Source organism: Maudiozyma barnettii, assembly GCF_903064755.1.
Source record: "Maudiozyma barnettii strain CLIB 1767 genome assembly, contig: KABA2_07, whole genome shotgun sequence".
NCBI classification, from domain to species: domain Eukaryota; kingdom Fungi; phylum Ascomycota; class Saccharomycetes; order Saccharomycetales; family Saccharomycetaceae; genus Maudiozyma; species Maudiozyma barnettii.
This window is the reverse complement of record NW_024545244.1, coordinates 664,542-689,507: the sequence shown is the minus strand read 5'-3', so window position 1 is coordinate 689,507 and position 24,966 is coordinate 664,542. Positions and strand designations below refer to the sequence as shown.

At 34.3% G+C, this 24,966-nt stretch overlaps 9 protein-coding genes across 9 annotated transcripts; 2 read left to right on the top strand and 7 right to left on the bottom strand.

Moving 5' to 3' along the window:
- Nucleotides 1-90: 90 nt before the first annotated feature.
- KABA2_07S07084 (uncharacterized protein) lies at nucleotides 91-867 on the bottom strand (the record flags this gene model as incomplete). The annotated part of the gene is made up of 1 exon (XM_041551812.1): nucleotides 91-867. The coding sequence occupies one exon, from the start codon at nucleotides 865-867 to the stop codon at nucleotides 91-93; it is 777 nt and encodes a 258-aa protein (XP_041407746.1).
- A 1,094-nt stretch (nucleotides 868-1,961) lies between these two features.
- Nucleotides 1,962-3,338, top strand: AVT5 (amino acid transporter; the record flags this gene model as incomplete). Its single annotated transcript, XM_041551811.1, has 1 exon — nucleotides 1,962-3,338. One exon carries the CDS (start codon nucleotides 1,962-1,964, stop codon nucleotides 3,336-3,338), a length of 1,377 nt encoding a protein of 458 aa, XP_041407745.1.
- Nucleotides 3,339-3,673: 335 nt separating this feature from the next.
- Nucleotides 3,674-12,061, bottom strand: TEL1 (DNA-binding protein kinase TEL1; the record flags this gene model as incomplete). Its single annotated transcript, XM_041551810.1, has 1 exon — nucleotides 3,674-12,061. The coding sequence occupies one exon, from the start codon at nucleotides 12,059-12,061 to the stop codon at nucleotides 3,674-3,676; it is 8,388 nt and encodes a 2,795-aa protein (XP_041407744.1).
- Nucleotides 12,062-12,458: 397 nt separating this feature from the next.
- On the bottom strand, nucleotides 12,459-13,199 carry RPL23A (60S ribosomal protein uL14; the record flags this gene model as incomplete). The annotated part of the gene is made up of 2 exons (XM_041551809.1): nucleotides 12,459-12,830; nucleotides 13,158-13,199. The coding sequence occupies 2 exons, from the start codon at nucleotides 13,197-13,199 to the stop codon at nucleotides 12,459-12,461; spliced, it is 414 nt and encodes a 137-aa protein (XP_041407743.1).
- Nucleotides 13,200-13,855: 656 nt separating this feature from the next.
- Nucleotides 13,856-15,235, bottom strand: KABA2_07S06996 (uncharacterized protein; the record flags this gene model as incomplete). The annotated part of the gene is made up of 1 exon (XM_041551808.1): nucleotides 13,856-15,235. One exon carries the CDS (start codon nucleotides 15,233-15,235, stop codon nucleotides 13,856-13,858), a length of 1,380 nt encoding a protein of 459 aa, XP_041407742.1.
- A 1,732-nt stretch (nucleotides 15,236-16,967) lies between these two features.
- Nucleotides 16,968-17,594, top strand: KABA2_07S06974 (SRP1/TIP1 family protein; the record flags this gene model as incomplete). Its single annotated transcript, XM_041551807.1, has 1 exon — nucleotides 16,968-17,594. The coding sequence occupies one exon, from the start codon at nucleotides 16,968-16,970 to the stop codon at nucleotides 17,592-17,594; it is 627 nt and encodes a 208-aa protein (XP_041407741.1).
- Nucleotides 17,595-17,756: 162 nt separating this feature from the next.
- UBP14 (ubiquitin-specific protease UBP14) lies at nucleotides 17,757-20,156 on the bottom strand (the record flags this gene model as incomplete). Its single annotated transcript, XM_041551806.1, has 1 exon — nucleotides 17,757-20,156. The coding sequence occupies one exon, from the start codon at nucleotides 20,154-20,156 to the stop codon at nucleotides 17,757-17,759; it is 2,400 nt and encodes a 799-aa protein (XP_041407740.1).
- A 565-nt stretch (nucleotides 20,157-20,721) lies between these two features.
- TSC3 (Tsc3p) lies at nucleotides 20,722-20,988 on the bottom strand (the record flags this gene model as incomplete). Its single annotated transcript, XM_041551805.1, has 1 exon — nucleotides 20,722-20,988. One exon carries the CDS (start codon nucleotides 20,986-20,988, stop codon nucleotides 20,722-20,724), a length of 267 nt encoding a protein of 88 aa, XP_041407739.1.
- Nucleotides 20,989-21,472: 484 nt separating this feature from the next.
- AKL1 (serine/threonine protein kinase AKL1) lies at nucleotides 21,473-24,604 on the bottom strand (the record flags this gene model as incomplete). Its single annotated transcript, XM_041551804.1, has 1 exon — nucleotides 21,473-24,604. One exon carries the CDS (start codon nucleotides 24,602-24,604, stop codon nucleotides 21,473-21,475), a length of 3,132 nt encoding a protein of 1,043 aa, XP_041407738.1.
- Between the last annotated feature and the right edge of the window lie 362 nt (nucleotides 24,605-24,966).

The following is a 24,966-nucleotide window of genomic DNA, read 5'->3' as shown; positions in this document are numbered from 1 at the left end:
AAAAAAAAAAAAAAAAGATTATAGTTCTATTTCAATTTGTTTATTGTTTTTCTTTACTTAATATATATGTATGTTTATTATGTTGTTGTTTTAGTAGTATAACCATGCTAGGAGGAAAATTACAATAGCAATTAACAATAGTATGTTGGAATTGCTGGTGGTAGAGTCTGTTTGTTGGCCTTTAGCAAGAGGAACGTCGTAATTGACTACAGGGGTTGAGGATTTCTCATCAGTAGCAGTCTCAACTGGAGCAGCAGCAACAGCGGCTGGAACAGCGGCTGGAACAGCGGCTGGGATAGCAGTAACAGGAGTTTCGACCGGAGCTTTAACAGGGGTAGCAATTTCCTTCTTGGTCTCTGGAACAGTTTGCTTGACTTCTTCTACAACAGGTTCCTCTGGAATTTCTGGTACAATAGGTTTTTGTTCAGCAGGGACAGGAACTGGAGCAATAACTTCTGGGGTAGAAGTAGTAGCTGGAGTCGAAGCTTCGGAATATTTAACTTTAATCTTCTTAGAGACCATATCCTTCTTGAATTCGGCCTCTAGACTACTCCAAAGTTCAGGGACACTCTTACCATCCAGATCGTAAGGAGCTGGCAATGTCAATACAAGGAATTTATCCTTACATTTACTATCCTTTGGTGGTTCTTCAGTCAGACCCAAAAATATTATTTCTATCTTCATCATTTCACCAGGAGAAACTTTCCCAGCAGTAGGTCTGACACAGTAGAGTTTTGGAGCAGTAGTCTTGACTTTAAATGCAAATACTTCATCACTATCGTTAGTGATTTCAATATAGTCTGTGGATTCCGCAGTCAATGGAGCAGTGAACGATAACGTTTCTGGTTCAATCTTAATGGTTGACATGGTTCTCGATTCGTATATCTGTATCTAGTATGTAATTGTGTGGGTCTATAAATGAAGAAAAGAAATGTAATGCACGTTGAAAAAAATAGGAACGATTCACCTTCTTTTTGGCTAAGTTATATTATTTATTCTAAAATAATCCAATTTCCACAGTTGTTCGTTGTTTTTTCTTTGGTTCGATTCAAATAACAAATATTGTAATCGAGTCAATTGATGTAACGCAAACAAACAAAACAAATAAAAAGGTACCTTTGAATTAACTTCCTGATCAATAGTTTATTCAAATAAATCAATTCCCAATGGTCTCCTCTTTTTCTCCCTGCAACGGCCTTGTAAGGCACCACCATCTACTAAATCAACCCTTAGGCCACAACTCCTTTGTTTACTTCCCAAAAGCTGCTTAGATTGTGCAACTTTAAAATTTCAAAATTTCTGAAAGACGAAAACTGCCACCTTGTTCGTCGTCGACAGTGATGTCCATTTTCTGGAGGCTGAGCCAGCAGTCGTTTAATACGACAATCACGTGAACATCGCCTGACCTAGTCGCATGGTATTCACGTGATATCCACGTGATATTCACGTGGTTGTTCCCTGTTAGTACTGCGACTACTGTTTGTGTAGTTGAACGGTGCACTAGCAAGGCCATGGTTGGCAATAGGGAAAGAGGTTGCCATTTCTCAGTTTTGCAATACGGTATGGCATACATCAGCTGCTACTCCACCATCATAGAACGAACGAGTCTCTGTTGTCGTTTATCAATCCAGTCCTCTTGTGTAAACGGTTCTATTATGGCAAACAGTCAAGCCAAGGCATGGTGCTGCCAGGCCAACCATGGATGATAAATGCATTTGTACGGCTGGTTCTGTGCTCGGACGGCCCAAAATTGCCCAAATCAAAAATCGTAAATCGTAAATTTAGAAAGAGAGAAGATTCAGGCCCCAATTTTACAAACAGCCATTAAAACACGAGTCGCTATTTCAGCAACGGTTAGTGCTATTACGTTTTGTAACAGCGTCTAAGACTACAGTTTGTTTGTTGAAGTAATACTCTGAAGGTACATCCAGTCGTCCCCAATATCTATATATATACTTACTATGGCAGCCTCAAGGAAGTCCGGTGTGGTTACGTTGCTTCATACGGCATGCGGTGCAGGTATCCTGGCGATGCCCTATGGATTTAGGCCCTTTGGTTGGTTCCCAGGTATATTTATCCTTACATTATGTGGATTATGTTCTGCTATTGGTCTACTATTACAGGCTAGAGTCGCCCAATATGCAAAGAATCAGAATGCATCCTTTTTCAGCCTCGCTCAATTGATTAATCCAAATTTAAGTATCATGTTCGATTTAGCCATCGCAATCAAATGTTTTGGTGTTGGTATATCATACATTATTGTAGTAGGTGATCTTCTCCCCTTGATTCTATTTGTCTTCACTAGGAATTCGCTGTTGCTAGATAGAAATTTTAATATTACTCTAATAATGATATTTGTCATTGCTCCATTATGTTTCATGAAACGGTTAAATTCTTTAAGATATGCTTCAATGGTAGCAATGTCATCAGTAGCATACCTTTGTGTTTTGGTGCTTTTCCATTTCTTGTTCCCATCGGAAGATATTACGAATTTGAAAGGGAACGTCTCGTATGGGTTTCCTACAGGGGAACCTTCACCTTTGACAACTTTGCCTATTTTCATATTTGCTTATACATGTCATCATAATATGTTCTCAGTAATTAATGAACAAAAGGATAATTCGTTTAAGAGCGTCAAATATATTGCGATGTCATCCATGTTATTAGCTTATATTCTATATTTCTTGATTGGATCAGCAGGGTATCTCACTTTTGGAGATAATATCGTTGGGAATATTATTACTCTGTATCCTTTATCACTTTCTTCTACCATCGGGAGAGTCGCTATTGTATTGTTAGTGACATTTGCATTTCCTCTACAATGTCATCCTGCTAGAGCCTCTATACATCATATTATGCATTATTGGGAACAAGCAAGAAAGGCGGTTGATATAGAAGAAGATAACAATTCTATTAATTTAGAGACAAGTGAACTAACTGTAGCTGAGGAGGAAACGTTATTAGCAGAAGAACTGGTAGTAGAGGAATCCGTAGAGGAACCTCAAGTTGTACCATTGACAGGAAGGCGGTTTGTTATAATTACAACTTGTATTCTTCTCGCATCCTACTTAGTGGCAATCTTAGTCTCAGAGTTGGCAAGAGTTCTTTCCATTGTGGGTGCTACAGGTTCAACCTCTATCTCATTTATATTACCGGGAACATTCGGATATAAATTGATTGGTTCAGAACATACCAATGATAGTGGCGAGTCTGAACAGGAACCACTCTCTAAGTTTGACAAATTTTTGAAATATGCAGCATTAGGATTGATTATATGGGGTATATTTGTCATGATCACTTCGTTGTCAGCTACATTATTCATGGGTGCATCTCATTAACAAAAAATGACATGTTGTTGTATTTTTTTTTTTTTTTTGTTTAGTCTTCGAGTTGCTACTATTTGATTTTCNTTTTTTTGGTTTAGTCTTCGAGTTGCTACTATTTGATTTTCTTTGCATTACGATTATTAAAAAAAAATATTTAAAAGATTTCTATATATTCCTATATACATTAGTATGTAAATATCTAGGAAATTAATGATGTTTTCTCTTTTTGCACCATCCTATACGACTTCTGGGTTTTTTATGTCGCTTCAATAACTAATTGGAATGTCACATATTCTGTAGAAAACATAATAATTATGTAACATTAAATACATATCTTTGTTATTTCATTAATAGAATGGTGACCATCCCATATATATGATAGATAATTTTTCAGGATTGATAGCATCCTGGATTAATCCCTCAATCGTAGCCTCTACTCTTAAGCCATCCCCGTTCAATTTCTCTTCAACACCTTTCAATGCTCTATTAGATTCTTGGTTATCATTATTATCTTCGACTTGTTTAATTTCTTTATTAGTCTTCTGTGCAAGATTAGAATTATCTTCCATCTCAGTGTCGTCTTCCAAGATATGTTTATGTTTTGCCACCGGCGAGATTACCCAGGAATATAAGGGATCCCATTTCAAAACATTCAAAACACACATCACTTTCTCGGAGTCCTTTCTCAATGCAGTATACACTCTTTCACAACTTCTCTTAAACAGTCCATCAACACCTGTGATTCCAAACCCATCAACTATATCTCGTGTGAGTCTAAATGGTACTAGCTCAGGAATGGTTAATAATTTTCCTTGATCAAATGCAATACCAAGATCGATATGGATTGGTTCACCAGTAGCAGAATCAAGTAAAATATTGTTTAAGTGTCTATCACCTAAACCAAGAATATAACCGACAATGGAATTTGTGGCAATACCTCTTGTGTAACATTTTTTAGCTTCAAACCATTCGTTATAATCTACGAAATTCTCAAAGAAAAACATCCGTAGTTGAGGCTCAACTATAGAAACTATTTTATTGTATGTCTTCAATCTTTCTGAATTCGTTTTATTCTGAACAGCTTTCATTGCTCTTCTTGCATCGTCGAATTTTATCTTGTCATCTTTATGATACTCCTTTAGAACCTGATGTAAACTAATTGAATTATTTACAAATTCAATTATCCCAGCCCTTGGACCTAATGGTATAACTTTATATGTACGAATTCTGAGATTGGATTTCGAAAGTTCCTCATTTTGGATCAAAATATTATTAACTTGAGTAAATACTTGCTCCATAATGGCATCTTGTCTCAAGTCGTCATTACTTCCCTTCATTAATACCTGTTTTGTAAGTCCATTAGACATCTTAAATTTTACAATTTTTGGTAATGAAATACCTGTCGATGTGACTTGGATATCTTCCGTTACGGACACAATATATGGTCGGTCTTTCTTTCCGTCTTCAGAACTTCCGATAACAATATGGTCAGTTGGAAGTGGTATTTTACTAATAGGTAGTTTATTCAGCCAATAATCGCCTATTTTCAAATTCTTCAGGTTGATTATTTTAGACGCTTCCTTGACTTTAAAGCTTGCTAATTCAACAGATTTCTGGCAGAATTCTTCCACAGGAAGAACATATTTACTGTAGTAATTGCCGGAATCAAATGATTGTAAACTCTCAAATATATTCTTTACAGCTGTAATCTTCCCCGCTATAGCTGCATTAGAACCAATGGTGTAATACTGGTAAAGTTTAATACTAATAGTGGAGTAAATTGACTCGTATGGTAGTTTATACAATAATCTTTTCATGGTTAATTGTAACGGTTTTTGGAATGCCGAATTATCGTTATTTAATTTTGAAGATATTTGATTAACCCACGGTATAAACTTCCAACTTGGAATTCCACTAATATTTTCCATTAATTTTTGGTTAAGTGGTACGTTGTTTGCGTTTTCAAACCATAATGCACAAAACTTATCCATCACATCTGAATCATAAATATTTGTAGATATTAATGTTTTCATGTAGAAATTTAATGATTCATATGTAAACTCATCACGTAGCTGTTCTAAATCATTTAATCGGGCTTTATCTCTATCATATTGTAACTGAGCTTTGAAAATATGTCGCTTTGCATCTTTTCGCTCTTTTTCTGGAACTGTTTGGCTCTGTGAAATTAATGTTAGTGTTTCTAAAGTATGCTTTCCTGTGGTACTCCTCTCTTGGTATTTTTCAATTTCTTCACTTGCAAGTAGTTTCTTAATTTGGTTATTTAGGAAATCTCCAAATATTCGAAATGTTCTTGCTCGAAGATCACTTTCTTCCACATCGATGGTTTTACCTGATATATATTTATTGTATATTTCATTAGGAGACTCCATTCTTGATTCAGAGCACCATTTTACCAGATAACCCAAAACGATACCATTTTCTACACCTAGTAAATTAACAAGCGTTTTATATTTTGAATTATTTGTTCTAACTTCAGGATCTGCAGTCTTTAATATGTCATTCATCATCATTATAGGAGTTTTGTAGTCATCAGACTCCCATAGGGTAATCGCAGATAAAAATGATACCAAACGTGATGAGTAATCACTAAAATTATTATCTAATGATAAATCTTGAGAATGCTTGTTTAAAGATATCAAAATAAATGCGTTTCTGAGTGAATCTTGTAATTTATGGTTTTTAATTGAAAATTTTATTTGATCCTTAAGCATGATGGTGCTTGCTAGATTCAGTGTAATAGGATTATATTGGGTCGCCAATTTTGTGTTGGATGATATTGCTGACAAAAAATAATATCTGCTTTGTAGAAACATCCTGCGATTATCCAAGTCGACACACTGTTGTGATTTGTTTGATTCTTTGAGAATTTTACCTATGGTTTGTCCTAAATCCATTGGAAGTTTTAAACTATGGGCTATATCAATCAACTTACCTATCTCTGTAATAAGACCCAACCAATCTTCAGTTTTTTCAAAATTCTTTTGAGAATTCATAACGTGAAGTAATGACTCCTGCAAAGCAAAAGTAACAGAACTATGTTCCTTGTTGACATGTTTCAGAGTAGAATATAATCCCTTTGAAACATTATTTATCTTTTCCGGAAATGGCAGATCCCAATTACCAAGTTGAAAATTCCAGTCGAAATTTTTGTGTAGTTCGTGCAATGAATCCCCATTATCTATCAACTTTGTGATACCATAAAAGCCATTCCTTTCAGTAGCTGTCTTTAACATAATTAAATCATCCGAGTTAGGTAATTTATAGTTTGCATCAAATTTGGCATTTGAAAATACGAAACTTTTCCATGGGTTATAGTCCAGCTTAATTGTTGAATTAAATGCATCCATTAAAGAATGAGCCGGAGGCATACCAGATTGGAAGTCTCTGTCGCCAATGTTGTCGAACAGTTTTGATAAAAGAATTTGGTCAAATTCAATATTGTTGCCAATATACATTTCTTCGTATAACATCAGACCTAATGTCGGCATTTTGGCATCGATAGTTAGAAAACATAATCGCGATATGTTTAGTTTTTGAAATATTTTTATACAACATTTGTTGTGAAGTTTACAGCCATACCTTATAATAGAAATTGTTGAGAGAATTAACTTTAGTTTAGTTTCACTATCATGAACATATTTACTATTCATTACAGTAGTTATTAGTGCAGGATACCATTCTATGAATCCTTTGGGTTCATAGAATAACGAAAGGATTATTATGGTATTAAAAGTTTTTTCACGATAGTGTTGAGATTCTTTGATCAAAGGATTGAATATTGAAATTATAGGAACTGTGAATGATATTGATTGCAATAATGCAGATAGAAATAATGTCTGCCATAAATCGGAATTAAGGCTGATATATTTTTTTGAATCTAAAACAAAGTCATTGATATTTAGATGTGGCCTCCAGTGAGGAGTCATGACATCATATATTAGTTCCTGGGTCTTGCTCAATTTATCTGGAAAATCTCTTAATTTAATTTTTGTATTCTCCATAGTTTTATTAGATCCTATGGAACTTATCAAGAAATTCAATATCGTACGACTTAAAAGAAATGTTCTATTGCTATCGTTTTTAGAGTCCAGGATACTGTTAAAGTTCAGAAAATCATCATAGAAAATCTTTAATGGATTGGAACTCATGAACAGGTTTTTACACTCTATGATAATTGTTCCTTTTTCATGTACTCTTGGAATAAAAATGTTCGTTTCATGCTGAATTTTTATAAATAAGGCTTTTAGAAGGGCAAACCGTTTCGATATTTCCGGAATATCTATTTGAGTGGTTATTAATCTGGATAAACCAATCTCTGATAATTTGAAGTGAGATTCGTTGAGATGTACCTTAGTTGTGTCACTCAACAATACGGATATAATTAGCAGATCATCCTGGCAGTAGAGTTTATTATTTAATAATTCACTTATAATATTATAATCCATCTGTACATCGTTCCCCTTAATATATTCTATGCATATTAACCATAATGGGGAATTACTTTGATTTAGAGAGGCAGAAATTTCGCATAGTAAATTGGTAATTTCATAACCAAAATACATATTAATATGTAGCTTCAATCTAATAAATTGAAGGAATATTGTAGAAACTGATTTTTTACTGTGCACTACAGTTCTCTCCCCATTAGTAAATAGCAATTGTAGCAAAGGGATAATGTCAAATAGTAAATTTTCATTGGTAATGTTTTGGGCAATTTTTTGGATAATAATAGGATACCCTTCGCACTGGTATATATTCTCATTGAAATGAAATAATATAATTTTTATTTCACGTAAACACCTTAACTTCTCTATCACTGTTTCTGAATTTTCTAACTCGGTCAATTCGGCCCATAGAAGTTGTTCACAAACTTCTGGTCCAACAAAATCTGAGTCAGCAAAATATGAATGCATAAATTTCACACCAGAGAGTAGATCAATGTGAAATGGAAATTGATAACGGGTAGTTGAGTTCTCATTCTTGATAACTTCATTCCAATTATTTGGATTAGGATAGTACAGTTGTAATGCATTATTTAAATCATCAGGTCTACCGAGGTCCAGTAATCTTAGAAAGGTCTTAAAAGTCAATAAAGAATCCTTCTTTTCATATACTTGCATATTTCTACCAAGTAACTGCGAACCAACATCAAATATTACTGATCCTATATTATCTTCAATGAAAGCTAATGGAATAGCTAGGAATAGACTTCTGGCTAATATATCGGCTTCATCCTTCAATCCATTTTCTAATAATCGATCAAGGACGTATTTACAATTAGACCCTGAAGATATGTATATTGCACTGATTTCCCTCAAATACCTTATATAAACGTCATTAATGTCAGCAAATCCAAATCCTGTAATATCCCATTGATAATTGGATGTTGAACCACCTTTTGCAACTCCTTTTACCCAATTAGACAACAATTCCAATTTACACATCTCAAATAATTCCAAAGGATTTTCCATTTTCCATGATTTGGAAATTGTCTCAAGGGCACAATGAGTATAATATTCGACGTGAGGATACTGATGATATGATAACATATCCAATAGAGATTTTACCAGGATTGAATACGATATTGAAGACATGTGAGTTAACGTCAGTGTATAACAACTTGCTAACTCTATGCTCTGTTGTGGGACATCAAAAACTTTTAACATCTCTGCCAAAAATATGTTTTGATTTTTGTATGTAATGATCTTCATATATTCGATGATTGAATTCTCAACACACATGATAGAATTAGTATCTAATATTTGTAGGCATTGTATAAGTATTTCAAATATTCGTTGTTTGGTACCCTTGCTAGTATTTTGAGAGAGATTGGGGTAAGTGAGTATTTTGAGAAACAGTAGGATTAGATGTCTTAGTGCGTTCGTCCCACTGAACGTTTGATCTTCAAAACGCATAATTAGCCAATTCAATATATCATTACAGTCTGAATAGACGTGACTAGATGGATCAGATAACCAATGTTCTTCAATAATAAATAAATAATCGCAAAGACATTCTATAGTTGCGTTTGACGTGTTATATTGATTAGATAGTAACTTTTGGCCTACTAAAGAAGTCAGTTGCTCTAATTGTGAGTTCTCAATTTTTAATGTTGATTTCTTATTGTTTGGAGATATCTTAAACAACAATTTAAGACATGATATTATTGATTGGGGTGTTAATTTCGTTAGATAGTCTAATAGAATAGAAAATCTGAGTTCGGAATTACTGTCAAGGATAACATGTGTCAGTGCTTCAAAAGAAAGACGAAGGTCAAATGAATCATATATTACAGAATATTCATGTGGTAACGAGGTTCCTATTCTTTTACTTAGTTTTTCGAGGGAAGTATTCCCAAAATCTCTGTCTTCTTCGTCCTTGTTAGTGTTTACTGCTAAAAATTTGTCAGTGAAATTATTAAAAATGTAAGATAGGTCAAATATTTCTCCAACCAAAATCCAATCAAAATTTCCTGTGATCATCTCCCTGAAATACTGAAGATATATCTTATAAGAGTCAAATTTAACAGAATTCTTTGAAAGATAGAAGGTATTTTTCAGTGCTTGTATAAAGTCCTCATATTGATTGTTCGATTTAAGATCTTTTCCAATTCTCAAAAGCGTGAATGCCCATTTTAATATCACATCGATTGAATATGTATCACGTTTTTCAAGAAGATCTAAGGCCTTATAAAGTATATCATTTATGGTCTTGCTATTTGATATGTCTCGAATGGTTTGAATGGTCCTTTTTTTGACCTTTGGTTGTTTAGCGGAGTTTGGTAGTTGAATTAAAAAATGTCTGTGAGGTCTACTTTCCTTCTCTAGCGTAATTCTAGGACCCCACACCTGATATTGTTCTGTATTTTCAACCGTTATAGTTTCAGCTATTCTAGGATTGTCATCAACCTTAATCCCTGTGAACCATAATATAAACCAGTATATTTCATCTTGGTTTTCTGTTCCAATGAAAATCTCATCCCATGAGTTCAGCAGCCATATCATTACTCTTAACTCACTCGATTTGCCTTCCCTTGAGCGGTACTCTGAGGTATAATATTGAAGATATTGCCAGAATTCAAACGATTCATTACATATTATTGATGGACCATTCACATCGGAAAGGTCATAAAGATCGTATATTTGGTTCTTTAGTGTGGAATCTGTCACTATATTATCGGAATATTTAATCAATCTTGATATCAAGGAACAAACTGACCTGCAGTGAATGGGTTCTTTAATAAGTGGTAGGCATAATTTCATTATTTTGACAACATCTTCATCTGTTAGTTGTAAACCATCTTGTGAGAGAAGAGGTATAAGGGATATTGTACACCAACTTATTAAGTCAGAATTTTCAAATCTTTGTAATAGGACTTCCTTAAATTCATTTAGACTCAATTCACGAATATTCGATATTGAGGCTAAAAATGTAAATATTTGGAGAGATGTTAAATGTACTTTAGTAGATGATGTAGATGAAAGACATTCGGTCAAGAAGGATTCGATATTTATGCAATTGTTCAATGCAGAATTGAATTCATTTTCAGTTCTACTCCTTTTGAATAAAGGAATAGAACTGAAAGAATTTTTTTTTAAATGGAAATATGTCTGTAGTAATTTAACTAATACTAGAACGTTTGTCCATGATTTGGGACTTTCTTGTGTATTTAGTTTAATATCACAAAAATTGAACCAATCAAGATTGTTGATATTTATTTCTTTATTATAAATAATACATTTTAGATCAAATAATCTGGGGTTATAACTGTTTAATCTTGTGTTTAATGTCTGTTTAAAAATATCCAGGAAATTATCATCATCAAATTGAGGTAATGTAACACCAACCATATTAGGCAACTTGTGGTATATTAAATCAGTTGATAAAAGATAATGATATATTAATTCATCTTGAAGGTTCTCTATTGTGGTATCATTGAAATTAATGGCATACTTCCATGTTTCTTCAATTATTGAAAAGCATACGTTGATATGGCTCATGTAAGTCTTTGCAAGTAACAGATTTACAATCTGTAAGATTGTACGAGTATCGATAGAAAGATGCTCAATAGTCTTCAATAGGCATAAAATTGTTCCATGGATAGATAATGAGCTATCATATAACCCAATTGTATCAAGTTTTAAAAGGGATGCCATTATACTGATGAGGTTTGAAACTGTTCTGTTTGATACTGAAATCGAAATTTGTTTATTTAAACATAGACATACTTTCTCCATTAATGATAACCATTGATGGGCGGTAAATTTTAATTGAAAAGGACATGACTCAATAATGTTCAATAATGCAAAAGTTATATGAACAGAGGCCGGTTCTACTAATATTTGATTTATATCTTTAACCATCAATTCTGGAAGTATAGCCAGATGCAAGTTTAATGTCTTTAATTTGAATCTGTATCCAACTTTCTCAATGAAAAGTCTTAAAACGTATGCAATTGTGGAGAGTCTATTCTCGGATAAGGATAATTTACTTTCATTTGACTTCGATGGCTCATCCAACAGATCACAATATTTCCTATGTTCTAGATCAAGTAATTCGATCAGCGTTTCAGATGTCCCATGTAGAGCCTTTGAAGGGACTTTGGACGGATCCTCTTTCAATACTGTGGTTAGGTCTTCCAAGGCTGCATTTCTTTCCTTTAACTTCGGCGAGGAGAATAATGATAATATAGTTACTATATCTGTTTTGTTCATAACATCAGTATGTGAATGTTTGACTGTGATATCTCTTTTATATTGATTGTAGGTATTACTGTTTGTTGTATCTTTGTCAATGTACAATTTTTCAAGGTCAATTAACTCTATTAAAATAACGATTCGGCATCTATAAATTTAAGGTGGCATTAGATGAGTTGACGTGTTTAACGTAAAATATCTAGATGAGCAAGATAAACTGTCGAACTCTTAGATGATTATTCTTTCTAATAATAGTGTATGATATTAAATGATGAATGATATATATATATATAATATGGAAAATTAAACAGATGATATTGCTAAAGGTAAAGAAATGTCATAGAAAATTTTATAAGCTTTTTCTGCTTTTTTAAAATGGGTTGAGTTTAGTAATTAAGAGTAAAACAGGATCTGTTTACACAACAACACCGGAAGCAGAGGCAACTCTTGGCCATAGATCGGCACATTCCTTACCGACTGGACCAGTGATAGCGGAACCCTTCATTTCACCCTTTGGATTGGCAATGACACCAGCGTTGTCTTCAAAGTATAAGTAGACACCGTCCTTTCTTCTCCAGGACTTGGATTGACGGACAACGATAGCTGGCATGACCTTCTTTCTTAATTCAGGCTTACCCTTCTTAACGGTAGCCATGACCATATCACCTAGAGAAGCAGCTGGTAGTCTGTTCAATCTGGAACCAGAACCCTTGACGGCGATGATGTATAGATTTCTAGCACCACTGTTGTCAGCACAGTTCATGATGGCACCAACTGGTAGACCTAACTATTTAAAAAAAAGATGTAGATTATGTCATTATTGTTACTGTATGATAACAGTAAATAACAGATAGGGAAAGACATAAAAACACATTCATATGTTAGTAAAAAGAAGACGATGAAAAACAATTATTACCTTTTAGGACGTGGTAAAATGGGATATTTAAAGAGAAGTATGTTCGATTAGGTTCGTAACAACATCCTTTTTGGAGCTGATTTTCTACGTGCAGCCTAACTTCATCATTGGAACTAAAATCCTTATATTCAACAAACACATGCACACACACACATCGATAGGTTTTCTTATTATCGTAATTGTATAATTTTAACATACTGAAATTCTAAATTTTGTACCTTGAGCACCGTTACCAGACATTTTTACTTGGTTATTATATTGCTATATGGTATTCAACTAGAATTTTTCTAATATTAATCCCAAAAAAAATGTAATAATTAAATACTATTTCAATATATACGTAAGAGAGTATTACTAAGTAAAGCTATAATAGTAATGGTTAATTAGGTATAGATCCTAATTCGACGTGTAAACTTAGGTAGGTACTAATGGTGATGTCCAAGACATCTTAGAGAAACCAAAAAGTCCATGGACCATGATGAGGAAGTAGAACAGATAGAACTTTACAGCAACCTCCGTACAATATTAGACCCGACGATGGTGATGATGATGATGATGATGATGAAAGGTACTCCATATTAAAGGATAAGTCAGCAATGAAAAAAGTCGAAATCCTCAGAATAATTTTTCACTTCCAGAAACTGAATTTCATAAAAATTTGAAATTTTTCAAAATGGAAAATTCCACAGCTCTCCGGACATTTCTTAGAGGACATGTTCAAAAAACTGAAAAAACTGAAAAATATTTAAAAAACATTTAAAAAAAAAGCATGTGGAATGTATGGGTGTACCCATACATATTGCAATATATAGGTCATAGATGTACGGATGTTAGACGGAACACATAAACAATCATAGTCACAAAACAAAACAAAAATCATAATTTTGAGTTATGGTTCAAGACATAACATGACTAATGGACCAACTCCGAGTATCTCTTGTCGTTGAAGTATCCTTATTGTTAGAATCATTTCCACAACCATTATCTATACAAGAGTTCTTACTTTTGCCATGTTTCTTTTGAGTTGAGGTTGCGTTAGCTAAAGAAGTTCTCACTTCTTGTCTTCTTTCCATGAATTCTCTTCTATCCATAGAATCCCAATATTCCTCTGATGGGTTATCCATCTTAGTGGACGTTGCATTTGCATTCGAATTACCAGGATCAATAATCATATTCCCATTATAATAATCAGTTGGGTCCACAGAATGTGATGCATAATAAGCCAATTCCAATTCATGTAGTCTTAATGCTTGTAAATCAATCAAATTGATTCCATTTTCATTCTTAGCCCACCCATCCCCTCCTTTCACGATATCGTCCACACATTCTCTGGGACTCAGCTCATTAGGTCTTGGATCCCAAGGTAAATGGAACGTCTTTGCATAGAGACTATCCACTAATGGGTTCATCGATGTGGAGATGGTTGAAAGTCCCTTTGCGGTTGAGGATTGGCCCGACTTCATTGTAGAGGGCCTGCCACCACTACCACTGATATCATTTTGTGCGTCTGGAGACAATCCAGTATAAGAATGTGAACTCTTACGAGGAGAGCTTGGTGTTGTGCCACTAAAATCAGAAGTCCCTTGAGTCTCTAAGAGAGTTAATGGTTGTAATTGAGATTTGGATACAGAGCCTGATACATTCCTACTAGAGACGGTAGAGTTCCCATTACCCATGTGAATCATATTAAAATCCGAATAAGCACCACGTATCAACTTCATCTGTATTGTAACGTTAATAATAGAATTGACTTTTGAGTTTTTCAAAAGAAATCGGTTTGTAATAGGCATTTCATCCTCTCTAATATATTCTGATAAATTAATTACCACTCTCCCTAATTGTATCTTATTAGAGACTTTCTCCTGTGGAACCACATTATTCGTATTGGTATTATTATTATTATTATTATTAGTGTTACTTGTGCCACTAATAAATTCAAAAAAAATGTCTAATACTAGATCCTTTCTATGTAGATCTTTATTTCTTTCTACTTGTAATTTTAATTGAATAGGTCTATCTAATTTATAATTCCACTGAGCTCTATGATGTGTCACTTTAACTCTAGGGGTCATTCCTTTACTTTGATTTGAAACTTTATATTGTTTATCATCTCCAACAATAGTTGAATTTTTATTTATTCCTGTACCATCTCTAATATTCCACTTAACGTAACAATACCCTGAAGTTTGTGGAATATTAACTAATTCATTAACTTGTAAAAAAAATAAAAATTTAGGACGTTTACTTTTACTCTTACTTGATAGCAAACCGGACATTTTCTTGCAAAATTATCTATGTACTTATATAAATGTGGTTGATATTATTACTATGATAAATAGTATTCCGATACTGATGATAATAGTAGTAAGGTAACGTAAGGTAACGTAAGGTAACGCAAGGTATGTGTATATCGATCACATCACTTTCTTATTTTAGATATATTTAATTATAAAAAGGACCCTTGCATTTCCTTATTATTCCCATATTCAATATTCAGTATTATCTAAGAAAAATAAAATGTGTGTAACTTCATCGCTATAGTAAAAGCCCTAACGCGCTTCAATCATACAAATAGACACACTTGCCCTACAAACGGTCGCTAGGGCTTTGAACCCTCATCTCTCCTTACGCTAAAAACAAGTGCAAAACAAAACTTGTCTGAGGTGTATGGGTGTGCCACCACGACATCTCGGTAAAACCCGGCCGCCGCTCAACAAACAAAGAAACATGCGCCAACACCCACACACCGCATATCTCCGTTTCCTCAGCCACAATTTTTGCTTTTCTATTTTTTGCTTTTTAGCTAAATTGGGAAATATAAATATAAATATATCCGACTTAAGTATACATGAATGTGCAGACTACCAAATTGGGTTTTAACCTTTTTTTCTTCAGATATTCCACTACTGCGATATCATCTGTTGATAATATCTCAGTTGAGAGATAAACCCGAACGAACGCGAAACATTCTTTATAATTCTACCACTAACCTCTCTCAGCTAAACAGATGTAAATCATGTTTATAAAGACGCATACGGTCAGTCTCCCTGTCATTTAATCGAAATTCACTCAACAATTTTATTTAATGTCAGCGTTTTCCCTTGCATCCAAACTACTGTTGTATTCTACCAGTTTAACTAATATTCCTTCCCGTTTGAGATACTTGTTCCGCTTTAACTGGCCAACCAGCTTGAACCAGCTTTTGCATAATAGTGATACAAATTGTTTAACTAAACACAATAATAATGCATCTATGTATTCACAGTTCGTGTGTCTTCTGCTAACAGTGGGTAGTTCGCTTTTAAAAATAGATAGAGATATAGGCTGATGCATGCATATATCGATTTCACAGATAGATATATAGATAGATTGGGAAGTATAAGGTGACACAGGGAGGCGTGCAGATAGGGGTCTAGACTTTTCTCACTTTAACCCTTTCTTGAATTCTCTCGAATCCGATATCGTTGTCGTTTTCATAAACTAGAATTCTATTCATTGTAAAATAAGAATAGAATTTGGAAATAGTCTCTGTTCTTGTTCTATTGCTATGATTTATCTATTTCTATTGTAATAAAAGGCGGGAAGGCGCGGTCCTATCTTTCCTAATTTATTATTTTGACTTTCTCTATAATGGATGGATGGATGTGATGTTGATGATGATGATGAAGGTCTTTTTACTCTCTCACTCATTATTCTTTGCAAGTTTCATTTAATAATGGAAAATTCTATTATATTCAATGTTCGCGTTTTCGTGTATGTGTAGATACATGATTATATTTATTTAATTTAGTTTAATTATTTTCCCTTTCCTCGATACAAGTAAATATTTATTTATTTATATATATATATAACTCAGTCTGACTATCAGTTTTCCCCCTGGCTAGGTTATTTTATTCTCTTTTTGCTCTTTTTATTTTCTATCTCAATTCTTGTTTCTTTCTTTTATTATATTACTTATATTATCCAAATAATTATTTCAAGTTCTCCATACACATACTACAGTTAATAATGGTCTCAATTAAATCCACTATCCTAGCCTCCGCTGTTGTCGCTATCTCTGCCGTCAACGCTGCTAACGTTACTGCCGAACAAACCAATGACTTGCTAGTTATCATCAACGATATCGAAAGTCACATCTCAGACTATTTATCTCTAGAGACATCAGGTAATTCTACTTTCCAAGTTCCACCTGAAGTTTTATCTCTATATGCCCAAATAAATACTTACACTGATGAAACATTTACTTCTTTGTTCACTGAATTAGACGTCAGTGCTTTGACCGCTACCATCACTAACTTGCCATGGTACTCTTCTAGACTATTGCCAGCTCTAGAAAGAGCTAACACGGATGTTGCTACTAATGAGACAGAATCTGCCACCACTAGTGCTACTGCTTCTGCTAATGAAACTGCCTCTATCACTTCTTCTGTTTCTGAGGCTAGAAACAGTTCCTCCATCACTCATGTTTCCTCTTCTCACTCCTCTACCAAGTCATCCTCTAAGAACTCTACCTCTACTTCTCATAGTGGTAACTCTACTAGTACTAAGACTTCCAAGTCTAAAAAGAATGCCGCTGATTCCGTCGGTGCTTCTTCAGGTTTACTATTTGCCGGTCTAGCTGCTCTTCTATTGTAATTTTAACTAATATACATATATACACACCTTAACTTTCTCTCCTCTTTAAAAATACATATATATTAATTTTATTTTTTATCATTTTTGTATAACATTAATCAATCTAAACTTCTCCTTATTAATTATGTAAATATTGTTTATACATTTGTCATTGTTGTTGTTTTATGAACGAGAATAGAAATATATATACCCATTTTGGCGAATCTCTTGAGTATCCTGTGCCAACACAATTTTTTCATCATTATATAACACCCATTGTTCTCCAGTCATATCAGGAACAGTTTTCCTAATGAATGCAACATAATGACCAGAATGAACAGAGTTACCCTTGTGACAGACAACACCTCTCAATTTGTAACGTAGCGGTTCATCATGTCCATACTCCTTTGTGTTGGTAGTACTATCAGCGGCTGCAGCGGTATTGGTTTCAATAATCTCTCCATCGTCATCCATATTGTTGAAAACCCATTCAATACTACGACTGACATCTCCTTGGTTCAGCAATAACGCTTTCGTAGATAATTTACCGTCTAGTCCCATGGCTAACATAGTATCTAATGAACCAGAGTCAACTTCTCTGTTGTTACTGTTTTGTTTGTCACTACTTGGTGGCTCGAATGGATCGTTCAAATCGGCATCATCCACATGTTGAAATAACCAATTCATAGCTGATTCTGTGCTTCCTGGTTGGTTCCCCGTCGCATATAATGCTCTCATGGCAGCATTCTCGGTGAATCCCATTTCTTTTAATTGGGACATTGACTCTGCATTAGGTTCAAACCCCTGTGCCTCATTATCTTCCATCAATTGTTCATTATCGACATCGAAACCATGTGCTTTCCATTGGCTCATATCCAGAAGATCCTCTGGATCATCGACACCTGGTAGAAGTAATTCGTTGCTCGTCTTGACGGGTGTCCAATTGGCTAATTTTATTCTTACTGGGTTTAATACAAGGGTATCAGGGAATGTCTTCATGTGAGCTTGTTTAGTAGCAGCATTGCTCACTCCTGATTTACAATTTGGACAATTGAATTCAATGGTTTCATTAGCAAAAAAACTGGATAAACGCTCTTTTATATCTTGTGTTTCATCATTCTCCAATAATGGTAATTGTAATGCTTCAGCTGTGCTATACGAATATTTTACTTTATGACATGTTTGGCATTGTAATTTATCCTCCATGGTAAATCTCATTAAATCACTTGGATTATTATTATAGTCCTCATCGTCATTAGTATTGGATTTCTTATCAAAATATTTTTTGTCTAATTGTGCAATCAAATATGTTAAAAATTCCATTGCATCCTGTTGTCTATTAGAACTAAACTCTTCATGATTACCACCTATACATTTCTTAAAACTACGAGGTTTAATACCTTGTGGATATTGGTCAGGTGTCATCTTTAAGGCATTCGTTAACTTAATCAATTGACATTTCAAATTGTTACTAGGATAAACAACATCCATTGGGAATTCAACACCAATGTCCTCTATTAATTGCTCCCCCCAATGAGAAACACCACCGTTTAAAAGGCATTGAATCGCAGAGTTTAAATAACAGGAGTTCCCCAGGTTTAACAAACCACATCCAAGTTCATCATTTGCTTGTAATGAAATCAATTGATTACCTTGAGAATCTGTCATTTTGAAATCCCAATTCATGTTCTGTTCCACTTGTAACTCAGTTAAAGTCTTTTCAGTAGCCATCTTATTTGAGATATCAATCCCAAACTTTTGTAAAATTAATGATAGAATCTTGTTACCATCATTAAATTTGACTTCGTCATCACATTGATAACAATACAAATCATTGGAATTCTCACTTAAAGAACCTAATTTAATAGCCAAACAATGATCGTTATGAGTCTCATAATGTTTCAACCCATGCGAATGGCCCTCGATACCTATTTGTTCTCTACCACAACCTAAATTCCCGCAATGTAGACATAACCATAGATTTGAATCCAAACCACAATCGTTACATTTGGAAGTATCTATTTTTGAGACAGGCACATCAGCGACATTAAAATTTCTAGAATGCTCACATGTATGTATCTCTAATTGCCAAGAACTTGCTTGATCTGCCAACTGTTGGGATTTGGCACTTAAGATAGAGGAAATCTTCTCGGGGGTACTTTGGCCACGTAGGGATTCACTATTCAATAAAACCTCAGTATTTTCTCCTTGCACCTGAATTAATTCCCATACTGTATCATATAAATCATCCTCTGACTTCTCTGTCACTTGTAGTTTAATCTTCTTTGTAGGAGTAACATCACCTGCATTATCAGTCTCCTTTTTTGATTTCTCCAATTTGGCCACGTTTAAATAATTAACATGTATGGTATCACAAGAGTTCTGAGTGACATTCATATGAAGTTCACGATGAAGTTCGCAAACAGATTGGAAACATGATAGGCAGATATTCAACGAATGTTCGGTACCAGCTGTCGTTAGACCTTCAGGGATGTTATTAACGGGTGTTTCGAAGCAATAAATACATTCATCTCTATCGATAACAGCAGGAACGTTTATTCTTTCCAGGATTTCGTTTTCCATTATTACAGTGTTGTTCTGGAATGATGGTACTATATAATGAGGTATTTGACGATTGCTACTGACCTATCTTCTTCATTGTTTTATGTTCAGTTTTTGTTACCTTTATTTCTAAAATAAAAAATTATTCGGTAATTTTGCTTGAAATAATAAAAGCTTTTACTATAGGATTGAGCCATGAAGCCATAAAAAAAGAATACTGAAAGAATCAATTATAATATGATACAAACATATGTGTATCCTGTGGTATTACGTGTATGTATATAAATTAGATATTTAGTTAAGTTAAAAATGTCTGGGGCTAAATAAAATGTAGAGATATATAAGTCTGTCGTGTTGGATCCTCAACATCTAAATTGAGGTTGATCCGTTAGCAATAATTGTTATATTCTCTGTATCTTCTGTTATCTTGTAGGATGACAGCTATCGCGATAAAATGTAAGGGTATGAATTGTAAACTATCTATCGATCTCCACTTTGAATGTTGTCGTTGTTTTCTTTCTCATAATGCATGGATTGGCTATAAATAAATTATAAAATAAATTAGCCATAAGTATTGTATCTATCACTAGTACATTAAGCAGTACTTAACTACACCAAATACACTTAAACTGACCATTGTTAAGATGAAGCTATGTAGAATGTATGAATCTGCAGTCAACATCAGATAGTATGGTAAGTTGATATAGTACATCCAGTACATCTTCTCGATACCGTCTTCAATTTTTTCAACAATGAAGTTCTGTTTATCTAGACCATTGGCTCTTCTTTCCTTCACCGTTGGAACGAATTCCATAAGGTGTGAGCTCTTGACGACAATCTTTGGATGTAGCATTTTCTGGGAGGTGAATGGGAATGGAAGGTGACTCGGAGACAAAATCAATTACTTTTAACTTGTCAAAACAATGTAAATTGTATGTTCTATATGTAAGACCTAATACAAACAAAAAGCAATATACTCAAATAACACTTAATTACACTTTATATAAATATATAGTATAGTATAAACCTTCTTTGTTGTTGTTGCATTGACCTTTAATTCATTAAAAAGGTAAGAAATAGGAGAGAGAAAGAGAGCAAATTTCGCATTTTCCTCCTTTTGCAATTTCGTTACTGAACATTTTTCGCGGTATTCAAAACAAAACAAAACATGCAACGGCAATGACGATGACAATGACAATGACTGTAAATAATAATGAGAATAATAATAATGGCTCACTCTCCATCCAACGATGAATGATTGTTTAAGAGTGCTGGTTTATGAAGGTGGTTTATGAAGGTCGGTTTGGAAAATGGGTTCCAATACATATTTCTTGTGTCTATTTAAACATGGAGAACAGAGAACGTTTACTACTTTTGGATTTGCCCCCAAATTGGTCCTTCCGGAGTCTGTCGATATCTAACGATTGACGAACTCGTGATAATGGTCTTTCTTTAGAGTCGAAACTAGTAGTTGATCCGTTCCCATTTTGAAGGTTATTCGAGGTTGACGATAGGGTATGCGGGTTAGTCTTCACCTTCTGGATCCCTTGTAATGTCTTGTCGAGTTGTTCTTGGTTTCTTCTTGTGAAATTGATCTCTTCGTATTTCAAATCTAATGAATGACGGCCTGGTCTTGTAACACTATTACCTCTAGTGTCTTCGAATTTTTTGAGTGGTGCAATATCTGAATTTTCTGATAACAAAGATACGTTTCTTGTATGGTTCTTAGTATTTGGTCCAGTAACAGATGGAGATGAATCCTTGGACACAGGTTTGAGTAAACTAGATTTTCGTCTAGCTGCATCCATATTAATATCTATACTCTCGCTGGAATGTTCACTAGCTAAGTCATCCTCTATCATCCTTTTGATATTTGGAATCTTCATCTCAGATATACTTTCTTCGCTCATTAAATCATTATCAGCATCTTTATCTACATTGGAAGTGTCATGACCACTCTTGTACCCCTTGTCGTTGTTGACCGAAAGAGGTCCCCCTCTCTCCTCCGCATAGTTTCTTCTAATACCTGCACTTCTACTTCGTCTCATATCTCTAGATATTTCTTCAGCTCCGATGTCTGGTGAGAGTGACATCTCATTGATACTTAAATCTAAAGGTTTATGTTCAACTTTCAAATACCCATTATTCTCATCATTCCGTTTTTTTTGAGGAAGAGGTGGTGGTGTCGGTGATGCGGTTTCTTTTAAATCGATTAAATCAGGAAATTCTACATTAGCCAATTTCTTATTATTATTTTGGGTATTGAATTGGGTCATATTCACTGTTGAAGAATCTTGATTTATGGCCCCAATGTTTGATTGGGGTACATATTGAAATGGTTGTGCAGTGGTATTGTTATTTGAAGCAGAAACATTTTTGTTTTGATTAGTCGAAGGGACAGCATTACGGAACAACTGTTTACCTCTACTATCATTACTTTTTGGCGGTACCCCAACTGTCATATTTGGCGTAGAGGCAAATATATTATCAAGATTAGGAGGTGGGTGTAAATTACCATATGTTGTGGGACTGACTGCATCATAAGTGGTTGGACTTTGAGCTTCATACACATTCATCCCTGGATTCAGTACTGAGTTTCTCTTTTTTTGGTCTAGATTAGTATGATCAGTAAAATAATTTGTAGATGATTGACCATTATCTGAAACGTTAATCTCAGATTTGAAATATGGAAATGGGTTGTTCGATTTATGGGTTTTTCCTTTGGTAGAACTTCGAGTGGGTTCGTTGTTGGTATTATATTCATAAACTGATTCGGTAACATTATTACTATTGGCATTGTTTAAAACATTACTATGGATGGAACCATTCCTACCTGATGGGAAAAACGTATTTATATTTCTTTCACTTTGGGTAGTTATAGTAGGTAACATACTGAAATTTGCCTTACCATCACTGGCGCTATTTCTATTAGAGGTTGAATCTAGTTGTGATACTGGGAGAACATTCATATTGTTTCCAAACTCTTTTGCAGCATAGTCGTTGATTTCATTGATACTTGGATAATATGTTGTGTCATTACTGATCCTACTCTCATCTACACCACCCTGGTAGAACTGTTGTTGTGACTGTAGTTTTTGTGGGTTATTACTGTTACCTCTCACGGTTGATGCGCCATCGTTATTTTGATTATTAAATGGTATATTGACAATTTCTTGTTTGTTCTCACTACCTGAGGGATAGGACGTATCCGAAATCTTTCTTTCTCCTGATTGTTTAATAACTCTTAGGGACTCAGTCTGATCAATTTTTGGTGCAACCTCATATAGGTTAGTAAAGATTCCATTATATAAATTGAGGTCCGTGGATGTACCCATTAGATGTGATTGTTCTATCGTTAAAAGATTCTTCTGTATATCATTCAGTTGAATTTTGTAATCCAAACATGTTTGGAAATTATAGGCACCATATCCATATCTATCAAATAAAGGTACATCCATATTTCTAAACTTACATATCGTCTCCAACACTTGATAAACGTTAGGTCTCATATGTGGGTTTTCCATCAACATTGCAGTGATGAGGTTGGTAAATTCTATTGGGTATTTATTTTCTGGGATTACAAATCTACCATGAAGGATAGCAAATTGACCAGTCATTTCGAATGGTGTGATGTAAAATAACAATTTGTATAAAAACACACCTAATGCCCAAATGTCGGAAGGCTCATTGATGGGTAGAAATCTATAGAGATCAATCATTTCTGGAGATCGGTATTGTGGGGTCGTGTGTATAAATATATCCTGTGTTGCTATCGCAATCTCTTGATCGTTCAATGCAATAGGTTTTATACTTGTAGTGGAGCCAAAATCTGCCAATTTGAAATTATTATCCTTATCAACTAACACATTTTCGATTTTAATATCTCTATGAATTAATGGTGTTGTTAAGTAGTGCATCTGAGATAGACCTAATGTAACATCATACATGATTTTAGATATCTCATCGACAGATAATTTGGAAGCTAATCTATCATTCATGAAATCTAGGAGGGATTTGTTGGGACAAAGTTCCATCAATAGAAACACTTCATAACCCGCAGAGCTATTTTGTAATTTAGTAGCATTAGAGTCATAATATTGAACTATATTTGATGAACGACTTAGTTTCTTCATAACCTCGATTTCGTTCTTCATTTCACTAAGTCCGTTATCATCGTTAACTTTTACACGTTTCAAACACGCAATATCACCTATATTCAATGTATCCTTATCTTTCTTGTTCGTGTCGTTATCATTCTTTAAGATATCCAATTCATTAAGCAACTCTATAAATTTTACAGTGTATATTTGAGCAAATCCACCTTCAGCTAGGTATGCCACAATTTCAACTTTATGAGAGCCAACGTTCACAACATGTCCTGGGTTAAACTTCTCAAAATCTGGGTTCATTATACCTGAACCAGATCTAAACCCTACTGTCGATCTAGTGGTAGTATTACTGGATGACATTTTGTTTAACAATTCATAAACAACTGATCCGCTGTTATCGAGAATCAAGTTCCACAATTGAACAAAACGAAAGGGCTATCCTATAATTATAACCTCAATGGCGTCCCTGCTAATACGATAATAACAACTGTCTTGGTCAATAGTAAGCAGACAATCTTGCAGTGTACGATCGCTAATGGTTTCAAACTCACAAAGGGTATAGTTAAGATGGATCTGTTTCTCTCATCTATCCTAAAACGAAATCAATTTCTTCCATTGCTTCTCATTTTTGGGTTTTCTTTACATAGGGGCGCCTCTTCTTTTCAACTGTGGTGATCTATGAAAATCGTCACCAATAGAGAAAAGGAAAGGCGAAGAACATC